The sequence below is a fragment of the Pezoporus occidentalis genome, unplaced genomic scaffold, assembly GCF_034315485.1.
Source record: "Pezoporus occidentalis ecotype Australia unplaced genomic scaffold, CSIRO_AGI_Poc_V1 ctg102, whole genome shotgun sequence".
NCBI classification, from domain to species: domain Eukaryota; kingdom Metazoa; phylum Chordata; class Aves; order Psittaciformes; family Psittacidae; genus Pezoporus; species Pezoporus occidentalis.
In genome coordinates this window covers 1611402-1630431 of record NW_026912801.1, presented here as the reverse complement: position 1 = coordinate 1630431, position 19030 = coordinate 1611402, and the positions used below count along the sequence as shown (strand labels likewise).

The window sequence follows — 19030 nt, the reverse complement described above, 5'->3', positions numbered from 1 at the left end:
AAGCACCAAGACTCTGCTGTGTAAAATAACCAGGGTACTGGTGCTACTTAGCAAATGACAGTCTCCCTTTCAAAACACTGTAATCCTACCCCCACCAAGAAAAGCAATTACTAGCAGCGCATGCTTCAGATTTTACATCCTTATAGGAGAAAGACATCAGATAATCTTATCCCTGTAAGTGCTCGCTGTGTCCTCATATCTCTCCTTCATATGGTTTTTAACTTTTAAAACCAACTAAAATTGGAACTAACAAACATTTAAATTACAGAAGGAGGAAGATAATTGTAAGATAACTGTAAGAAAGCAGAGGCAGCTCAATTCATGCTAATGGGTCTCTACATACTCCAAGGAACATTTTAAACTAATTTTATCTTAAAATAGGAAAAACACTGATAATACCACAAGCTGTCACAAAGAAAAAAGTAATTTCTTATTTCTACACAAATAATGAAGTATTTATCTTCAGAGTAAGAAATAATAGTTCTACAGAAGGATTTTTACCATCATCTCCGTCCTGTGCTCTTTACTAGACCTTTCCTGCTTAACTGCAGGGTGTCCAGATGCAAACCACGTCTTTCAAGAGCTGGTTACTCATGAAAATATCCCCCAGGAATACAGTTCTGTTTGTAAACCCCTGAGATCAAACTGCAGCCCATTACTGCTGCTGTATGGAGCAAGAGGAAATCAGCTTTACTATTTCTCCACTCCTGCATCCTGACATTCATCACTATATACGAAGCAGGCACTCCTTTGCGGAAGCTCACTGATAATACACTAGCAATTAAATGAAGTTTATGAAACATTTTCAGCCTTACGTTACAGCAAAAGTTAAAGACCTGGCTTCCAGCTACATGAGGTGGAAAGCTTGGATAATGTGCCGTGTTCCTACCTTTCCATAAATTTCTGAAATATTTTTCCTCGGAGACTATCACAAATTTCTTCTATATATGGCTGAAGAGGGATAAGAAACACAATTAGTATTTAAGCATACAATAAATTGATGATGCAGCACTACCCACTGCATTTAACTCATGCTGGCCCTATACAACAACAGAATTTACTGTGTTTTCTTTGAAGGAGGCACTCTGAATGAAGCACTGAAGCTTCATTTAGCTTTTGGAATCCGATTAATGTATGAAACCCATGTGAAGCACCTGCCTATGGACAACAGGTCTGGGAAATCAATCACAGCACAGCTCTTCTTCCCCAGTGTATTTAAACAGAGTAAATGGTCCCTGCTGTGGAGTCGGCACTCCCAGGGCTGCCCTCTTGCTTCATCTCCTCTCTGTCCTTACCAAGAAATCAGCACCTTCCATTCACAAGCATCTTTTTCTAGAGGAACACTAGAACATGTGAGGTGGTACAAATGCTGAATTCCACACCAACATCAGCTGGGAATTAATACACTTGAAAATCAAAGGAAAAATGCTTTCAAAGGGTTCACATTACTGAAACATTAAGGCTATTTCTCAGTTCAGATTAGCCTGACAGGATGTGTATCCTCCTGATGGAAAGTGATTTACTCTAAATCATTTAATGGCTTAAAATTGCACAGATTTAAGAATTACTCTGTCCATATGCACCAAGATACAGTTTGCTTTCATCAAAAGTGCTTACAATATTTTAGACAATAATTTGTAATTTTTGACTTAAAAAAAGCATTTTTATCACTACTACAGCGAAGAACATACACCAGTACAGTTTATTCTGTCCCCTGAAATACTACGCACCAGATCGCTTACTGTCACAGAAGTGAAAGGAACAAGACCATTCCGAGTGTGTTGGGCTCACCTGGAAAAGGCTGGCTGGCACTTGTTTCTTGGCTAAATGCATTTGTACGTGATCTACAGCTTGCTTTGAGAAAGGCTTTTGGAAAAGAAAGAGAAACGTTTCAAACAGCTGGAAATGGAAAAGTTTCATGGGAGGTCTACGGGACTGCTGTTCTTTTACCCATGTGAGACAGAGACGCTCCTTAGAGTGAACGGGTGCAACACCTCCCCAGAGCATGTCATTGTGAAACATGCAGAGTGACACAGTGAAACAAGTGCTCTAAAGCAGGAAGGCAGGAGAGGGGAAGATGAGGAGGAGAAAGGCGAAGACAGAAGGGCTCCATGATGCTCCTTTAAGAAATCAGTGAAAAATGCCCTATCTGGGTACAGCTCCAGAGACAGCAGACATGGGCCTTCTACCACTACAGAGCCTATCATAGGTTAATAATATCATAATTAATATATTAAAACCTACTGCAGATCCTTCTTTAAAGCAACAGTAAATGAAACTGATAAATACAGATCAAGGGGGCAAGAGCTCAGCTGGAGGGAACACGTGTCTCCATGGGCTGTAACAAAGCAGTATCTGTCCCAACGTGGCCCCACGCCTTCAACTCGCCACGCTGAGGCTAAAGAGTGCCTTGTCTCCATGTGGTATGAAAGCCTGCTTTATGGCCAAACAAATCATAACACAACCCCCAGCAAGCTGTGTGTGACCAGTTTTAAACACAGTCATCTCAACCTTTACTCTGAGCTTTCCCACACACCAGACTTCCACATCCAAAGGGTCCCTGGCAGCTCCATTCCTCTGGGTTTTTGAGGCAGGCTTGTTGCTGGGTTGGGGGAGGTTGGTTAATGTGTGCAAGTATATACACACACAAACGGCACTCACGCTATCGTACTGTAAAATATCTTGTTTGCAGAAATGAAACCAGATCAATCTCCAAATATTTCCTTAGCCTACCACCAAGTTTAACAATGACTGGTACACAGCTCTCATTACTGAAAGTAAACTCAAAAAGACACGCTTCTGGGAGACCTTGGAGCAGCTCCCAGTGCCTAAGGGGCTACAGGAAACCTGGAGAGGGGCTTTGGACAAGGGCCTGTAGGGACAGGCCAAGGGAATGGCTTGAACCTGCCAGAGGGGAGACTGAGATGAGCTCTCAGGCAGAAGCTCTTCCCTGTGAGGGTGCTGAGGCGCTGGCACAGGGTGCCCAGAGAAGCTGTGGCTGCCCCATCCCTGGCAGTGTTCAAGGCCAGGTTGGACACAGGGGCTTGGAGCAAGCTGCTCCAGTGGAAGGGGTCCCTGCCTGTGGCAGTGGTTGGAGCTGGATGGGCTTTAAGGTCCCTTCCAACCCAAACCAGTCTGGGATTCTCTGCTGACTTCAGCCAAACGCAGTCCCACTGGCTTCAAACAGAAATCCCCAGCACTACAAGCACTGGTAGCTACAATCCCGTCAGTAATAATTGTTCTCTGAATGAAACAACAGTTATTTTGAATTATCCCTGCTGTCCAGCTACTCAAATAAGGCAAAGAGCAGTGTGAGATCGGGATGCTACGCACATGGGAACAGGACAGGAGCTCCTTCATGATGTACGTGTCATAGATCTGCCGACTCCGGGCGAGCCGCTCTTCCTCAGAATCCAGTTTCTCGTATTCTTTTATCTGCAATACAAGAGAAAAGGTCCACTAGATCAGCACATTCCTAATGATTTTTCACTGATTCGGTTTAAAAAGCCCAAATGCTTTCGCTGAAGTTGATTTTACTTTGTTATTTTCTTAACTAATGCTTAGGGAGCACATTTGCTCGCAACATTCTTTTGTCTTGAAAAATGCTGCATTGGCTCTGGGAATGAAGAGAAGACTTCTTAGAACACTGAAGGAGAATTCAGAAAGTCTTTGCTGTTTTTGAGGAACAGGTCTTTTCCCCTTGGATTTGTCTGCAGAAAACTGCACCTCAAACCCAGCCTGATACCATCCTTCATGCTCCCATCACAGCTAAGTCCCTTTGCAGGTCATCACTTCCCCTGGCAAAAAAGTGTCTGGACAGGTATGGAGGGAATCCCAGCAGGGCAGCCCTGCTGCCACTCCCGCTGGTAGGAATTAAGAAGTCTGAAACTAATTTTCATTGAGAGCAGATTAACAGTTGGACCCAGTGATCTTACCGGTCTTTTCCAGAGGCCTCACCGAGTCCAAGGGTCCTTTGGGGTTTATTTAGGGAAAGAGTTCTTCCAGGACTGACAGGATGTAGAAACCATACAAGATCTTTAGGGAACAGATTCAGCTCTGACTTGCTGAGACCTGCCCAGCATCACGGAATTGGAGAATACAACCCCAGCCTGGTTTGGGTTGAAGGGACCTTAAAGCTCATCGAGCTCCAACCCCTGCCACGGGCAGGGACACCTTCCACTAGAGCAGCTTGCTCCGAGCCCCATCCAACTGGGGAACGTTTTAGATTCCTGGATCCAAATAAAATGAAGCGTGCAGCCCTGCTCTGGGGTCCTGCTCTGACTCAGGAAAACCAGAGCACAGTAGTTCCCAGCTGGATTTCGTTCAGGGCTTGTGCGAGAGGGAACAGGACAGATCAGAGCTGTCGGTACCTTCAGCCTACAGAATAAACCCTGCACAAAAGATGTACAGAGCATCTCCTCATGAAGCAGGGACAGAGGGAGGGCTCTGCTGCCCTGCCAGACCCTTCAGAGCAGAGCAGAGCAGCACTGTGGTTAACACAAAGCACATCCCCGAGGACTTCAGAAAGCGAAGATGTGAAAAGCCAGTGTTCTGCCTGTCACAGTACACCTTCTTTTGTCCCTTCGTTCTGAGCCTGCTCCTGTCACAGGATGAGCTGTTCCTCACAGCCCTCAAGCAGGTCTCCACGTGACAGCTCAGACCAGCCTACCTCGGGAGGTGCAACACCGTAATTGAACTCCGTGTTTTTCTAGTCCCCTTGTTTGCTGCCTATGATAAGGCAACAGTTCCCCCGCGAGCTGCCATCTGTGACTGCTTCCCCTTCGTACCCAGTTATAATTAAAATGATTCAATACATCTTTGCCAAGGAAACATTTTTTAATTAATGCAATGCCATAAAATAATTAGAAGTTCAGGAGAAAGCCTGATACGTGGTATATTGTCTTACTTGAATGCAATTTCCTGCCCTTTGATATTTGGTTTTCAAACCACCTAATTCTGCACGCAAAGCATCCCTCCACCACATCCTCACAGGCACATTCTCGCCTGCCCTCACCTTTTAACCACAGTCCCTTTGTCTTGTAAAGCTTTGGAGAAAGGGGCAGGAGGTGACTCTGGTGATGTACTCCGGGGCACCTCAGCCTGTTCTCCCCCTGCACACTGCCCGATGCTGCTCATCACAGGTGATTCCATGAGACACCTCTACTACAGACCACATTTAACACATGTGCCTGACATATTCTCAGCTAATTTTACACATTCATTAAACAGAACATGGCTGTAGCACGCCAAAAAAACCACAGCACTACGCAGAGCCAAAGTGTCAGTGTTTAGAGCTGTCACCAGCCTCTGTCAGCAGCAGGTCCGCAGTATTGCTCCTGACCCAGAGATAACTGTCCCTGTCACTGTATTTCAACCCCTCCTTGGCCAACTTCAGCCCCCCTCCAGAGACACAGCTTTGAAAATGGGAATCAGAATGTGCCGGTTTTCAAGCACCCAGAAGTACTTCTTCTTTTTCTCCTTTTCTTCCCCTTCTTTCCGAAGCCAAGCTGGATGAATCACTCCCCCAGCTAAATGCCTAATCGTGACTTCAGCTGCAGTAACATGAAATCCCTGGAGTACGGGGCCCTTCTACATCAAGCACTTTTTAATGGGGCGAGGTACTCAAATTATTCCACATGTAATAAATGCAGCAAGTAAATCAAATATTACAAAATAAAAGAGAAATCCGGTATGACACCAACAACGCTGCACCAAACCCCTCCTGGAATACCTGTAATGGGACTTTTCGAGCAGTACCTGACAAAGCACTGAAGTTCTTTTTAAGCCACACTTTGCTAATAACCTAAAAATACAATTCCAAATTGTTTCAGAGATAAAGAGGCAGCTAAAAATACCGCTAAACAATCCCTGACAACTTGCCTTTTTGATTACCTATGACAGTGATACCTTCAGGATATAAAAAGGTGGAAACAATAGGAAAAAGATCCTTCTTTATTGACAGCATCTAATATGTGAGGAGGGGGAGCTGCGTGTTGTTGGGTTCTCTCCCACCAATGACCAACTCCAGCTATTCTGTGCTGCCAGCAAGAGAAATTCAACTCATCAGCTTAAGAGTAATCCAGACAAAAGGTTATCTCAGGCAGCTTTTCTAATTACTAGTGAGCAGCAGAGGCTGCCTCTTCCCAGCACGTCTGCGTGTTTGAACTGAAACCAGCACCTCTGACAGGATTAACTACACTTTTATATTTAGAGCCTCACAAATAGAGCACGGAATGAATGGAGCGAGGAGGCTCCTCGGGGTCCCCGCGCTGCCGGGCCCCCCCCAGCTGAGGAGAGATGGGAAGGATACAACATGCTCCCCCAAATTACAGATCCCTCTGCATGATGCCTGCCTTGGGCACTGTGTCTGTGGGTTCCTCTGCTGATCATCTCCTGACAACGGAGCACAACTGACCATATCAACCATGACCGTACCAAATTGCCAACTTGTCAATAGTTACACTGCTGTCTTAAAACTCTCCTGAGCTTGGCTGAAGGGACGGGTTTGTCCCTTTGAGGTGCCACCGTTACTATATCAAAGACTGTCTCTTATGAACCAGCCATCCCACTGTGAAGCTGAAGTGACTGAGAACAAGGTTCCAAAGTCCCCCTGGATGCCTCTCCTCCCCTCTCAGCATCCCCGATGAGCAGAGGGAGAGCCTTCCTCCTTACCTCTTCATAAAACTTCAGTTGAGGGACAGCTTCATCAATCTCGTTCAAGCAATAGTCTTTAAACAGCAAAAATCCTGGAAAGGAAAGAGAAAAGGGAAAAATAAAATCAGAAAATGCCATATCATTACCGCAGTAACCTGTCAACAGGGATGCAGCCCCCAGGTAACATCCTGGATTATCTACACCTGCAGAGACCCCTGGTCCCAAGGCTCAGCAATTCCCACCACCAGCGTTCAGAACAGAAAAGGGTCATAAACCTCACTTACCTCCCATAAAGCATATTCCAATTTCTACCTGCTGAGAATTGTATGAAATGTTTCCATACTGCACTGGAATATCCCATTCCTCTCAAAGGACCAGGTTTTGTTCCTTTTTTCAGAGTAAAGACTAAATACTATTCACATGGTTTGGTTTTGAAACAGATTTACCTACACTTTATTGATAAAAAACAACCTCTTCTGCATTCCCAGTTTTAAATTACTGGTTAATGTTACCTCTAATAGGTTTTATAGCACAATAAATTACATCAGAATCTTTATAGCTCCTTTACAAGTAATTTAAAGCATGACCTCTGCAGCCTGCTGATGAGTATTTTCCATTATAAGCATCTCTATGCACCGTGACAAGCTGAGTCTCATGGAAGTGATGTCCCTAAGTGCTCCGGGGTTGGTACCTGCTACCCTTTGACTTTACATGGGAATCTGCTGCCGCAGCTCATGCTTTGGGTTTACAGCCCCTCAGAGCTGTAAATGAACCAGGTCTCACCCCACCACACCAGGCAATACCTTTCCTTATTTAGAGGTACTGCTGCTTATGGAAATCACAGCCATCTTTTGGAGGTAAGACCAGGAAAACATGAACTCGAATAGCAAAGGGAGCAAGAAGCAGCAGAGCGGCTGAGCCAAGGGCTGACACTGGCTGGGCACTGCTCCATTGCTTCCCTGCTCCTTTTCCTTCCCAGAAAGCAACATGTGGAGACAGAAAATGCCCCTTTTCAACTTAAAATACACACAATATTTAACACTAACATTTATAAGAACACAGAGAAGGGATTATATGTACAGAAAAGACCTGACTTAATTAAAATGTCGTTGTAATTTGAATTTACAGCAAGACTATATGCTCGACTAAGAAATAATACAGCCACCTACACCATCTCCTGTATTCCAGACTATACTACCCAGTAATTCCATTGTAGTATGCACAGGAGGGCATTAACTGTCAGTTATGAGCATCATGCCCTTTCAACTCACTATCACCTGATTTTATCAAGGACCTAAATAAGAAGAAACCCACCAGCTACCCATCAGTCCCAGCAGATAAAGCACTGCTAATCAGGCAAACAAAAGCTTTAATTTATTTATAATGAAAACACTGATCAGCATCTTGATAGCCCCTCTAGATACATCCAGATCCCAAGTTACACTTCCTATTGAAGCACTTGTTTTCCTGGGGTCCTCTGGATTTCTTTGTCACAATCAGAACACCAGCAAAGGGATTATGACCAGACAGCTCCCATGCTTGGCTCAGCTCATTTAGCTGGTTAGAATGGCATTTCAAAGGTTACACAAACTGGGGTTTGCTCTCTGAAGAGGGACAGACATCCGATGACGAGATTCCCTTCTGAGATCCTCCAAACTTGCTCATTATTCTCACCAAAAAGAATCATTCCTGAAATATTTCACAAAGAAACAGGCTTTTCTGACAACAAACCAACCCACCCGAGCTTGCTCCTCCCTGCAGCAATCTGCACTCACACTGGGGCTTCCTTCTCTTCTAAGGCCTTGTCTCAGTTCCTGTTGTGCTGGGAATACTCTTGATGAGCTGTTTCTCTTGCTGCAGAGGGGACAGGAGCGCAGGCTCTGAGCAGGTCCCAGGCTGTCCCTTCTCCTGCCCAAACCCCAGAGCTGCTCCTGGCACCTCTAGAGCATGGAGAACGTGGCCCAAACCTGGCTCAGAGCAAAACCTGCCACTGAGGGCACAAACCCAACTCCTTACTTTACACACGATGGAAGCAGCAGCAGCACCGAGCAAAACACTGCTGAATTGACTGAACTTTCCCTTGGACAATGAACCAAAGAAGATTACAGTCGTGTAATTAAGAGACTAAAGAGCAGCACAAACAGCAATGAATGCACTGAAAGAAAAATCCCTGGCGAGGTCCCAGCCACTGGCCGGTCCCCAAACAAACCCACAGACAACAAAACCCACCCCACAAAGACAAGAGTGGGAGGAGGGTGAAAATACACCACCACCACCTCAACAATGCCCTGGCGAACACCGGAGCCCTGCTTTAGTGTTTTCCAAACTGTTTCATTTCATTACAGCAGGGAACAAGAGGAGGCTGATGCTGCTCACGCTGCAAAGCTGCTTCTCTCCAGGGCCCTGTTCTAAACTGCACTGCTGTGCAAGAAGATAAAGACATCCCAAATGAGAAGTTAGGAACCTTTAGAGATGATTGATACAGTCATAATATGTTACAGCCATACCAAGTACGAGACAATGCTGCTCCTCAGCTCCAGTGAACATGAGCAGAATTATTACAGCTGCATTTTAAAGCCTGATAAAAAAAAATATTAAAAATACTGCAGTAAAATAAATCTTAGCATGAAAACATAGGGCCTGTAGGGACAGGCCAAGGGGAATGGCTTGAACCTGCCCGAGGGCAGACTGAGCTGAGCTCTTAGGCAGAAGCTCTTCCCTGTGAGGGTGCTGAGGCGCTGGCACAGGGTGCCCAGAGAAGCTGTGGCTGCCCCATCCCTGGCAGTGTTCAAGGACAGGTTGGACACAGGGGCTTGGAGCAAGCTGCTCCAGTGGAAGGGGTCCCTGCCCGTGGCTGGAGCTGGATGAGCTTTAAGGTCCCTTCAACACAACCCAGCCTGAGATTCTGTGATTTTAACCTTTTCCAGAATGATTTGCCTTAAACTCTTTTACAGCACCAATGCAAATACAAACATCCTACTCCTCCCTCATCTTGCATCTGCAGCATGCCTGACTGTTCAATCCACATCCCCAGGTATCAGCTCAGGGGACCTCTTCCCACCATCCTGATCTCAAACAAATCCAGTGAAAGCCTGACGCTCTCTGCACTGGAAGTGTTTGTGTTGCCACCTCCCAGAGCCTGCATTTCTACCGCAGCATAAAGGAAATCTCTCCCATTGCTGCTCTGAGATTGAGTGAAAAATTACTAGCCAGAAACTGCAGCTCTCACATAATTGCAGAACTAATTGACAGACGCAGCAGTGAAGAAGTGACAGGAGTTTGAAGAAGTTCAGGCAGAACTGACGCAGAGCACAATAAGCACCTTTAACAACACACCAAAAAATCAGACCCAGAACAGAAAGCAGGAATTAGAAAAATGATAGCGTTAAGTAACAGATAAAAGGAACCAGCAATTATTTATGAAATCAAGATGCTGACAGCTTTTGCTTTAAAGATCTCTTCCTCTATACTATATAATTTCTGCAACAACCACATCACTACTTGTTAAGGGAAAAGAAAAATAGTTCTTAAAAGCTTTTTCTGGTACCACCACAGCGCTGGATGGTACCCATAATGCACACACTGGAGTACGAGACAGACCGAGCGCCGAGCCTCAACTTTCCCACTCTCCAGACAGTATCTTTTCCCCATTATCTTTTGATGGGCAATCCTCTGCAGATAAGTTTGCCAAATGCCATTAATTGCACTAACCAATAACCAAGACAAAATGTCTTTCAAGGAGGGATAAAGACACCCCTTGGGGTTTGCAGCTCAGTTTTAACTGGACAGATGGGGAGACTGAGGTGATGACCCCAGCATCCTCTCGATCCATCAGCCCATTCCCAGAACTCATCCCCCACCAGCCAAGGTTGGTTTCACCAGCTTGGAAAGGGACAAGGAAGGGCCCTCGGTTAACCCATGTCTTCTAAAAAGGAACACAACAATATTTCATACAATCACAGCCTGTTCTGCAGCGAGGCCGATGCCCATGGGCTGTATCCACCCTGCAATGTCAAACCCTTCTCTTACAGCTTTAATAAAGAAATGCTGCCCTTTCCACTTGCAGGGACAAAAGCCACCTTCTCAGTTTACAGCTCCATGTCATTTTCCTGCCCTGCTACCAGTGCTCTTTAAGCAGGAGTCATTGCCCCATCAGCAGGTTCAGCTCTGCAGCACTGGGCAGCAGGACAGCAGCCAGAGCCATGCCAGCGGCCAGCCCAGGGGACAGCGCTGGCCTTCTGCCTGCTCAAGGTCACTCCTGCACTCACAACACCACATCTTGATCTCCACCACAACGTGAATTAATTGAGAGCACGGGATAATAATAACACAATTAATGAGGAACTCTGTAATGAAACAAACCTTGCAGAGAACGACTTATCTCACTCTAACCGGAATTTTATTCCTATCTGATCCAAATACCCCTTTCAACGGGAGTAAATAACAACCTTATTAAAACAAACAGAAACGACTAGGTAAGACAGCAGAGCTAAAAACAGACACACTCCGCCCTGATGTAAGCATTCACAATGTCACTGACTGAAAGGAAGCTGCAGCTATTTACAGCAGACCTGAACGTGGTCCAAAATGCTGATGTAGGCACTTTCGAGTAGGCAAAATAGCAAATTAGAAAACAAAAATACCAAGCTGCTTCCAAATCCTATCTAAATGTGCTGTGTATAAATAGAGAATAACGACAAGCCAGCAAGCAGTGGCATCTGCACCAGAACCAGGCTCCTCAGACCTCGGCTGCAGCGAATGGCTCCAGCTCCAGGCAGAGGAAGCATCAGCACAAGCTTCCCAACATCAGGCTGGTGCGAAGCATGCAACACAAGGAGCTTTCCTCATTTAGGGCCCTTAAATGTCTCTATCCTGAGACCCTCCAAGAATCTCCTGATATTTCTTATGTGGCTGAATTCAGACAACAGCGTGAAGAAGTCAGAGGAGCAGAAGCACGTGGACACAGACAACTTGCCTCCAGCAAAGCCTCTTGTGCAGGACTGCCAAGGAACCTGCAGGATGCAGTAACAGCAAACCTCAACCGACACTCCACAGCGAGCAGCACCGGTAGCAGTAACAGACCAGGGTCACAGACACAAAACATTAGGGGTAGACTCTGGTATTAAACCATGTAAAAGCTGTGATTTGAATCAGGCTGCAGTTGTTAAGGCACATCCAGCCAAGTTCAGGATCTCGTTCTGTACGCTACATGCGCTCAGTTGCCATAGCACAGCATAATTAAGACCACCTAAAAGCTCTAGAATTGAGAGAACCACTGATTTCCTTGTTCAGGAACAAAGAGACTTGTTACTACCCAGGAAAACTCATGTGCGTAGGAATCACAGCTTGGGCTAGGTACAAAGCCACAGAAATCCTCCCAGCCCAGAAGGCACCACAGATTTCACTACTTTGCTTTCCAATTACGAGCTGTTTGTCCTTAACCTATTTTTCCTAATAGAGCCTAAAGTACATTCACTGTTCCTTGAAAATACATCACAACAAATTAAAACATATCTGTGTGCATAAGAAGCAGGGCAAAAGAACAAATTGTCTTTTCCAAGACAGGACTTGCATACAGTGGGGAGGAGCACAGAACAACTTCCCTACAACAGACTCGAACTGAGCCCAGCATTACTAAGTTGCCAGGTAGCTTGTTTAATGATGCCTATAAATCATTATAGGAAAATAAACTTTGGCTGCAAGGTTTCAAGTGTCTTCAAAGGAAATCCTTATTTCCACGCATGTTTTCCAATAGCTTTCCCCTGTGAAATCACTAACACTTGTTACAATGTGGTCAGCCCTGGTCCCAAATCCCGGAGCTGTGCGTGCCTTCACCTCCTCCAGCACACACGTACTGGACACGATAGAGGAGTATTCACAGATTGTGTGCTAATCCTCAACCCAGGCCCGCAAGGGAGAGGATCTTAAGCAGATAATGCACTGTCTTACCACGAGCATTCAATCACTGTTCTGCTTGTAGCCCCGCAGAGCAGCTCAGAGCCAAATAACTTGAGGTGGATTAGAGAGCCTGCATCTCAAAACAAGAAGGCGCACTGTAAATACCCGTCCTGACAGCAGCCAGGAGCTCAGCACTTCCAAAGGACAGGACCAGCAGCTGTCAGGATGTCAAGTGGCAGCACAGCAATTCACAGGATAAAAGGGTTCCTATGGAAAAGGAGAACCTGCTCTGTCTTTAACATGCAGCTGTAAACCATTAAAAATGCCATGTCTGTGCTTCACCCGCTGCAATTGCCACTGGATCTTTACCTCAAAAAAAAAACCCAAACCACCAGGTTATCACCCTAATAGCCTCATGAAATGTGCCTCTGAATACTGAACATGCAATAAATCACTACTTAAAGCCATGAAAATAAAAGAACAGGGAAAACTTATGTCCTAATTTGGTTCAGCTATATCTTTCATACTCTGGTCTCCAGAATTCCATTTCTCTAAAGTCACAGAACCACAGAATGGTTTGGGCTGGAAGGGACCTTAAAGCCCATTCAGTTCCAACCCACTACCACGGGCAGGGACACCTTCCTCTAGACCAGGTTGCTCCAAGCCCCGTCCAACCTGGCCTTGAGCACTGCCAGGGATGAGGAAGTCAAGTATGTATTCACATACCAAAGGTGAATGAAAAAAGAGGGTTGTACATCAGAAAACCTTCCTCTGAAAGATGGACTGGTATCACACATAACTATTCTAATTTTAAAAGGACAACGAAACACAGAGTTGAAGCATTTCATTTCAATCCATCAGTTCTTGCAAAGAACGTGATTAAATTCCTTCACTGAAGCTCATCAAGAAATATACAGCACTTGAGGTTTTGTTCTCTTTTCACTTGTACATAGAAGAAACTCCCACCGCTTTTGCAAGTGGTATTAGCAGCTACTAGCAAGCTAGGAGCACGCTAACAAGCGTGAGCAGCTTAAAAACGTCACGATGGTTGTTATTTGTCACCGTGGTTCTTTCCCCACGTCACAAGGATGTTCGGTCCCCACGAAGGACGTGCCAGTCGTCGTTTTCTTGATCAGTGTTTTTCCATTATACAACCTTTGCAAATTGCTTACATAATTAGGGTGGTGTTAGGGTGCTGAGGCACTGGAATGGGTTGCCCAGGGAGGTTGTGAATGCTCCACCCCTGGCAGTGTTCAAGGCCAGGTTGGATGAAGCCTTGGGTGCCATGGTTTAGTGTGAGGTGTCCCTGCCCATGGCAGGGGGGCTGGAACTGGATGATCTTAAGGTCCTTTCCAACCCTAACTGTTCTGTGATTCTATGATAATGCAAGGCAACACCCCTCACTATTGGAAAGCACACTGTCTCTTCTGACCCCTCCACACCATGAACTGCTCACCGCTATGAATTATTAAGCACATGAAGCCCACTGGGAGGTGTATTTCTACTTATGAGGAAGGGCCTGTTGCCTGGGGAAGAGCAAGGCACTAACGTCATTTATTGAAGACATGGAATAAGTTCACAGCAAAAGTAGATTCTCAAGTCTCTGATGCCAGTATTCACCTTAGCCAGGACTGTTCAGTACCTGAACCGCTGCAACGATCCAAACCATTCTGCCACGGCATCTAGGAAGTCTGTTGTACTGTGGTTAGAATCAGAACACAAAACCAGTAGTATTCAGCTAGTAAATACACACAGCACTTAGGTAAAGAGGAGCAAAACCGCTAAAACAACAGCGACAGAGCACAGATGATTCTCCTACATGAATTTTAAAGCCTTCCTCTGGTTCGTTCTGTGCACTCTAAGAAGAAAGCTGCTGAGAGCCGGAGGTTCAGAAACAGATGGTTCTACTTCTCTTCAGCTTCTTTCCCCATTAAATCAAAGACATTAATGACAGAGGCATCTAGAAACATTAAGAAACTGTTTTGTAGGTCTCTGACTGCAGATTTTCTACCCAACCACTGCAGACGTGCACATATCTGAGAGCAGAACATTACGGAGGCACTGGCTGGACACGATGCTGTCAGGGGAAAGAGGCCACGAAAGAGAGAAGCAGCAACCCCACAAGGTTACTGCTCTGCACCCCTACACAGTGTGAAGATTCATGTTCTGATGGTGTCACTCACCTCCTGACCATCCCTAAGTGATGCTCTGCAGCAAGAACCTTGGAAATCTGGACAAATTCCTCAGGGGGCTTGCAAGTCCTGTTATGCATCATTCTTTTAGAGGACAGATACTGGTACAGAACAATAAGAGCATTTGAAAGGTTTATAGTAAATATCTGCCCTACAAACAAATCGATGAGGAAACCAACAGCTTCCCTGCTCTGTGACTAACTGCTCTGTCTCTTAAAAGCTGAAAGGCAGAAGACTTAAGAGCTTCAGTAATTCAGGGTCTACTTACTTTCTTCCTTCTTCCTGAGCTTTTCTCCTGTTACTAATGAGTTATCCCACTGAGATGAATGAGTAGCACTGGCAGGACCACAGAATCTGCTTATTAGGAGTAGAGAGCTATGCAGGTAAATCTCATTAAAGTCGTTATCATGCCACCTTACAGACATGGGAAACTAATATTTACCTATTTCACAGTGGTGTGCAGAGGCTTCATTAGGGGGTGAATTGTTTCAAGGCACGCTGATAAAAACTCCATGGGAGTGCAAACGTTTTGGAGTGACTGAGAAATTGCTGGGGAGGAGAGGGGGGAAATCATGACTGCACACCATCACTGCTGGTACACGAGGAGAACATCCCATCAGAAATGGGCTAAGAAAGCTCAAACAAGAAGGTAGAAAAAAGCATCTTTGGTATGGAAGTCACTTTGCAGTATATTAAAGATGAGTTCCACAGAATCCCAGACTGGTTTGTGTTGGAAGGGACCTTAAAGCTCATCCAGCTCCAACCCCTGCAGGGACCCCTTCCACTGGAGCAGCTTGCTCTAAGCCCCTGTGTCCAACCTGGCCTTGAGCACTGCCAGGGATGGGGCAGCCACAGCTTCTCTGGGCACCCTGTGCCAGTGCCTCAGCACCCTCACAGGGAAGAGCTTCTTCCCAATATCTCATCTCAATCTCCCCTCTGGCTATTCAGTACCTTATCCATTATATGAAGTTCCAGAGGATAGGATATATATTTTTTTTCAACCTTAAAGCCCAGAATTAATCTGCAGCTCCTCTGGGAAATCACACAATTGAGTATTTTCAACCCCACTGCACCAGCACGCATGGGAGCATATCAGGATGCATCCCAGCAAAGAAATGCTCAATTATTTATGACAAGAAGAAAACCCAAAATGAATACATACATTTTTGATAGTGACTTTGGATACTGTTTGTCCCTGACACACAAGACAGACACCTCCTTAAAGCTGCCTGCACATAAAATCTGCAGTGGGAATGTTCATCAATATCCCTCTAAATGATCTTCAATGTAATTCATGCAAGCATCGCTTTTACTTTACCACAAAATAAAGTATGTTTAAAGAAATTTAGCATCCAGTAAGAGTTAAATCATGACACAGAAACTAGATCTCAAACCTAACCCTACTTTGGTGAAGAGAGACTGCACACAGTATGTATTTTCTCTCTTTCACTGCCCACACCCCAGTTTGATAAAGTGGAGAATCACTGTGAAATTGGCTGGAATGTGGGGGTTGGAACTAGATGATCAGAAGGTCCTTTCCAACCCAACCCATCCTATGATCCTATGAAACACCTTACACGAATCGTTTCTCTTTCAGTTTACAATCGCCCAGTTTCCAACCTCGACCTGCGGATTGGGCTTTGTGCTGTTTTTAACCGATCATCTCAACAGTGCAAGGAAAGCACGAGTTCAACGGATTCAGAAACCCTCCCGCAGGCTCTCCAGAATCCAGGTTTTAGTCTAAACTTGAACTGAAAATAAGAAGTAACACGAGGAAGAAGAAGATCAGTCTTCAAGCAGTGTTTTAAATATGGGGCGTTTTGCTCATCTAGTTACTTCCTGATTTGGATGGTGCCTACTTCTGTATGGTGGCTGTTTCCCCTAGGCCAGAAACAGAACCTCAGGAGAAAAGCACTTCAACAACTAACCTGCCTTCTTGCTTGTACAGAAAACCCACCAAGCAAGTACCTATTTTCCCTATTACATGACTGCACTTTATTCAACATCAACATACCAAAAACAGAGTAAAATTATCGCAGTGCTGCAAGTCTCATGGACACTGTTAAGAAAGAAATCCAAGGCTGCGACACTTGCCCTCACTCAAGTCCTAGGTCAGTAGCTAACGTGCAACCTGCAGGTGACTTTGGCTCTCAATCTGGTTCTAAACACTTCACATGGGGTTTTGGGTGGCCCCTCCTGCTCACCACAGTCCTCTCCCCGGAAGGAGGGAGGATTTCAGTCCACCATCAGCTCCCAGCACGCCCAGGCCAGCCCCACCACTTGCACGTCCAAGCTGCAGCTTCAGAATCATCTCGAGCAGACTAGGAGCAAGATCTGCTAATAATTTTGTCATCCCCCGCTCATTTAATAGTAAAAACCTCAGGTGCTTTTCTTTACGTCCAATGAAGTTTTACTGCTTTCCTTGTTCTGTCCTCGGGGGCCTATTTAATTAGTTCAGAATGCCAACGGCACATAGATCTTATGCTTAAACTAAACAATAGCTTAAATAATGCTCTAGGGAGGTGCTTTTCCCAGCCTGTTATTTTTAGGCATCTCGGGGAGCGCAGTGCGCTGTGCTACCACACTGGCAACAGAAAGAGGAAGAGCAAAGATGTTTTTCTCAACAGATTTTCACTCAAGATCCGCTTAGTGATTAGCATCAAAATTCTGAAATAATCAAATATGCTGGGTCCAGAAGTGGAGAAACAAGCAACAGAAAGCGTGATTCACTGCCCGAAGAAAAACCACCTCTTTAGCTGTTCTCACCCTTGTTTGGAGGGGTTTGGGCTTTTCTCAACGCTGTCACTGCCAGAGCAGGAGGAAACAGCAGCCACAACGGCCAGGAGCACGTTTCCCTCTAACTGCAGAGGGCAGGCAGAAAAGTCCCTCCCTGCAGATGGAGGTTGCCTGTGCAGGAGGAACTACAAAAGAGACCCAAGGCTCATCTGCTCTGGAAACTCAGCTAAAAGGAATATACATTAGCTATACTTAGCTGCTGCAGTGTAAAGGGAGCAGAGAAGAAGCGAGAGCCCCGCAGAAGACGTGTGCGTGTAGGAAGAAGCACTGATGCAGATGGCAAAATGCTCACCCTGGCTGGGAAGACCTCCAACTTGGAGCCTGCTGATTTAAGTGGATATGAAAGACAGTTAAATGAATCACCCAAGAACGATCACTCCTCACTAAGCAAAAGGAGATGGTAAATAGGAAAAAAAAAACCCACATTTGTAACTTGTTACGTCAACTACATGGGTTTTAATTGGTCCTTTTTGCAAGTGTATTTCAAGGAAATAAACCAGAAATTAGATCCAGTTTCAGAGAAAAAAAAAAACACGCAAGTCACTTCCTAGGCAAGGTGAAAGGCTGAAACTGCAGCATGACCAGCTGCTGGAACAGCTAAAACACCTTCTGCTCTCGTCTTTCCCCAAGACCCAAACCCCACGGCTCTGTGTAACCGATGAGAAACCGAGAGGGGTGTAGACAAACTGCCACAACCCACCAGCTCCCAAGCCGTTACCAGAGAACCCAAGGCTGAACCAAGCCAGGACCTGAAGCTGCAGGATGCTTTACTGTCACATCCCATAAGTCCTAAGCTGATTTTGTTCACTGCCTACCACGTAGATGCAATTTGTCAGTAAGTCCAGTGTCAGACGTAAGAGTCACTGAATTATAACCAGCAACAAGTTTGCTCCAAAGCCTTTAACTTTAATAACCTCGATAATCCTGCTCTAAAGCAACACTATGACCTAATTCACTCCAGTTCACACTTGGCAGCTGCACTAGCTGAGCAGACCCTGATCCACCCAACAGCTACGCTCATTCCAGCTCATTCCCAAACTGCCCTCTGGAAGCGGCGCTGTCACAGGCGTGCCCACCCCGCAGCACGAGGACAACCCCATCGTGAACCAAGAGCGGGTCCTACACGTAAGGGATAGATATGGGGACACCAGAAAACATCTCTTTTGCTAAAGCAAACACATAATCTGGTGGTGTAGCAAACAGGATGTGGTAAAATGAAAACTAGCTAGAGGTGGTTACGCACTCCGCTTCGAGACAGCCTGTACTTCCCCCATGAAGCTTCTGCTGTGGAGGAAGCAGCTTCAGTGGGAACAGCCGGCTGCTGGGCTACTGAATGCTGCCAGAGCGCTTTTCTGGGTGGTTCTGTATCTTCATGTCCTCTGAGTCATCAGGAGATTCTTCGAGTTCAAGATCATTCTGGAGCATCACTCCTGCAAGCTGTCATCCCATCTTCAAGAGAGGAGAGCAACCCATTTGCCTTCATGAAGACA

The 19030-nt window shown here is 45.6% G+C and overlaps 1 protein-coding gene across 1 annotated transcript in view; it reads right to left on the bottom strand.

Moving 5' to 3' along the window:
• Positions 1-19030, bottom strand: part of GRK3 (G protein-coupled receptor kinase 3) — a 57393-nt gene that overhangs the window by 20136 nt on the left and 18227 nt on the right. Inside the window, exons 3-6 of the mRNA XM_062615615.1 lie at positions 6673-6746; positions 3334-3435; positions 1792-1866; positions 890-951 (exon numbers count right to left, since the gene is read on the bottom strand). Of these exons, the coding sequence (XP_062471599.1) occupies positions 890-951; positions 1792-1866; positions 3334-3435; positions 6673-6746 (313 nt within the window). The remainder of the gene's footprint in view (positions 1-889; positions 952-1791; positions 1867-3333; positions 3436-6672; positions 6747-19030) is intronic.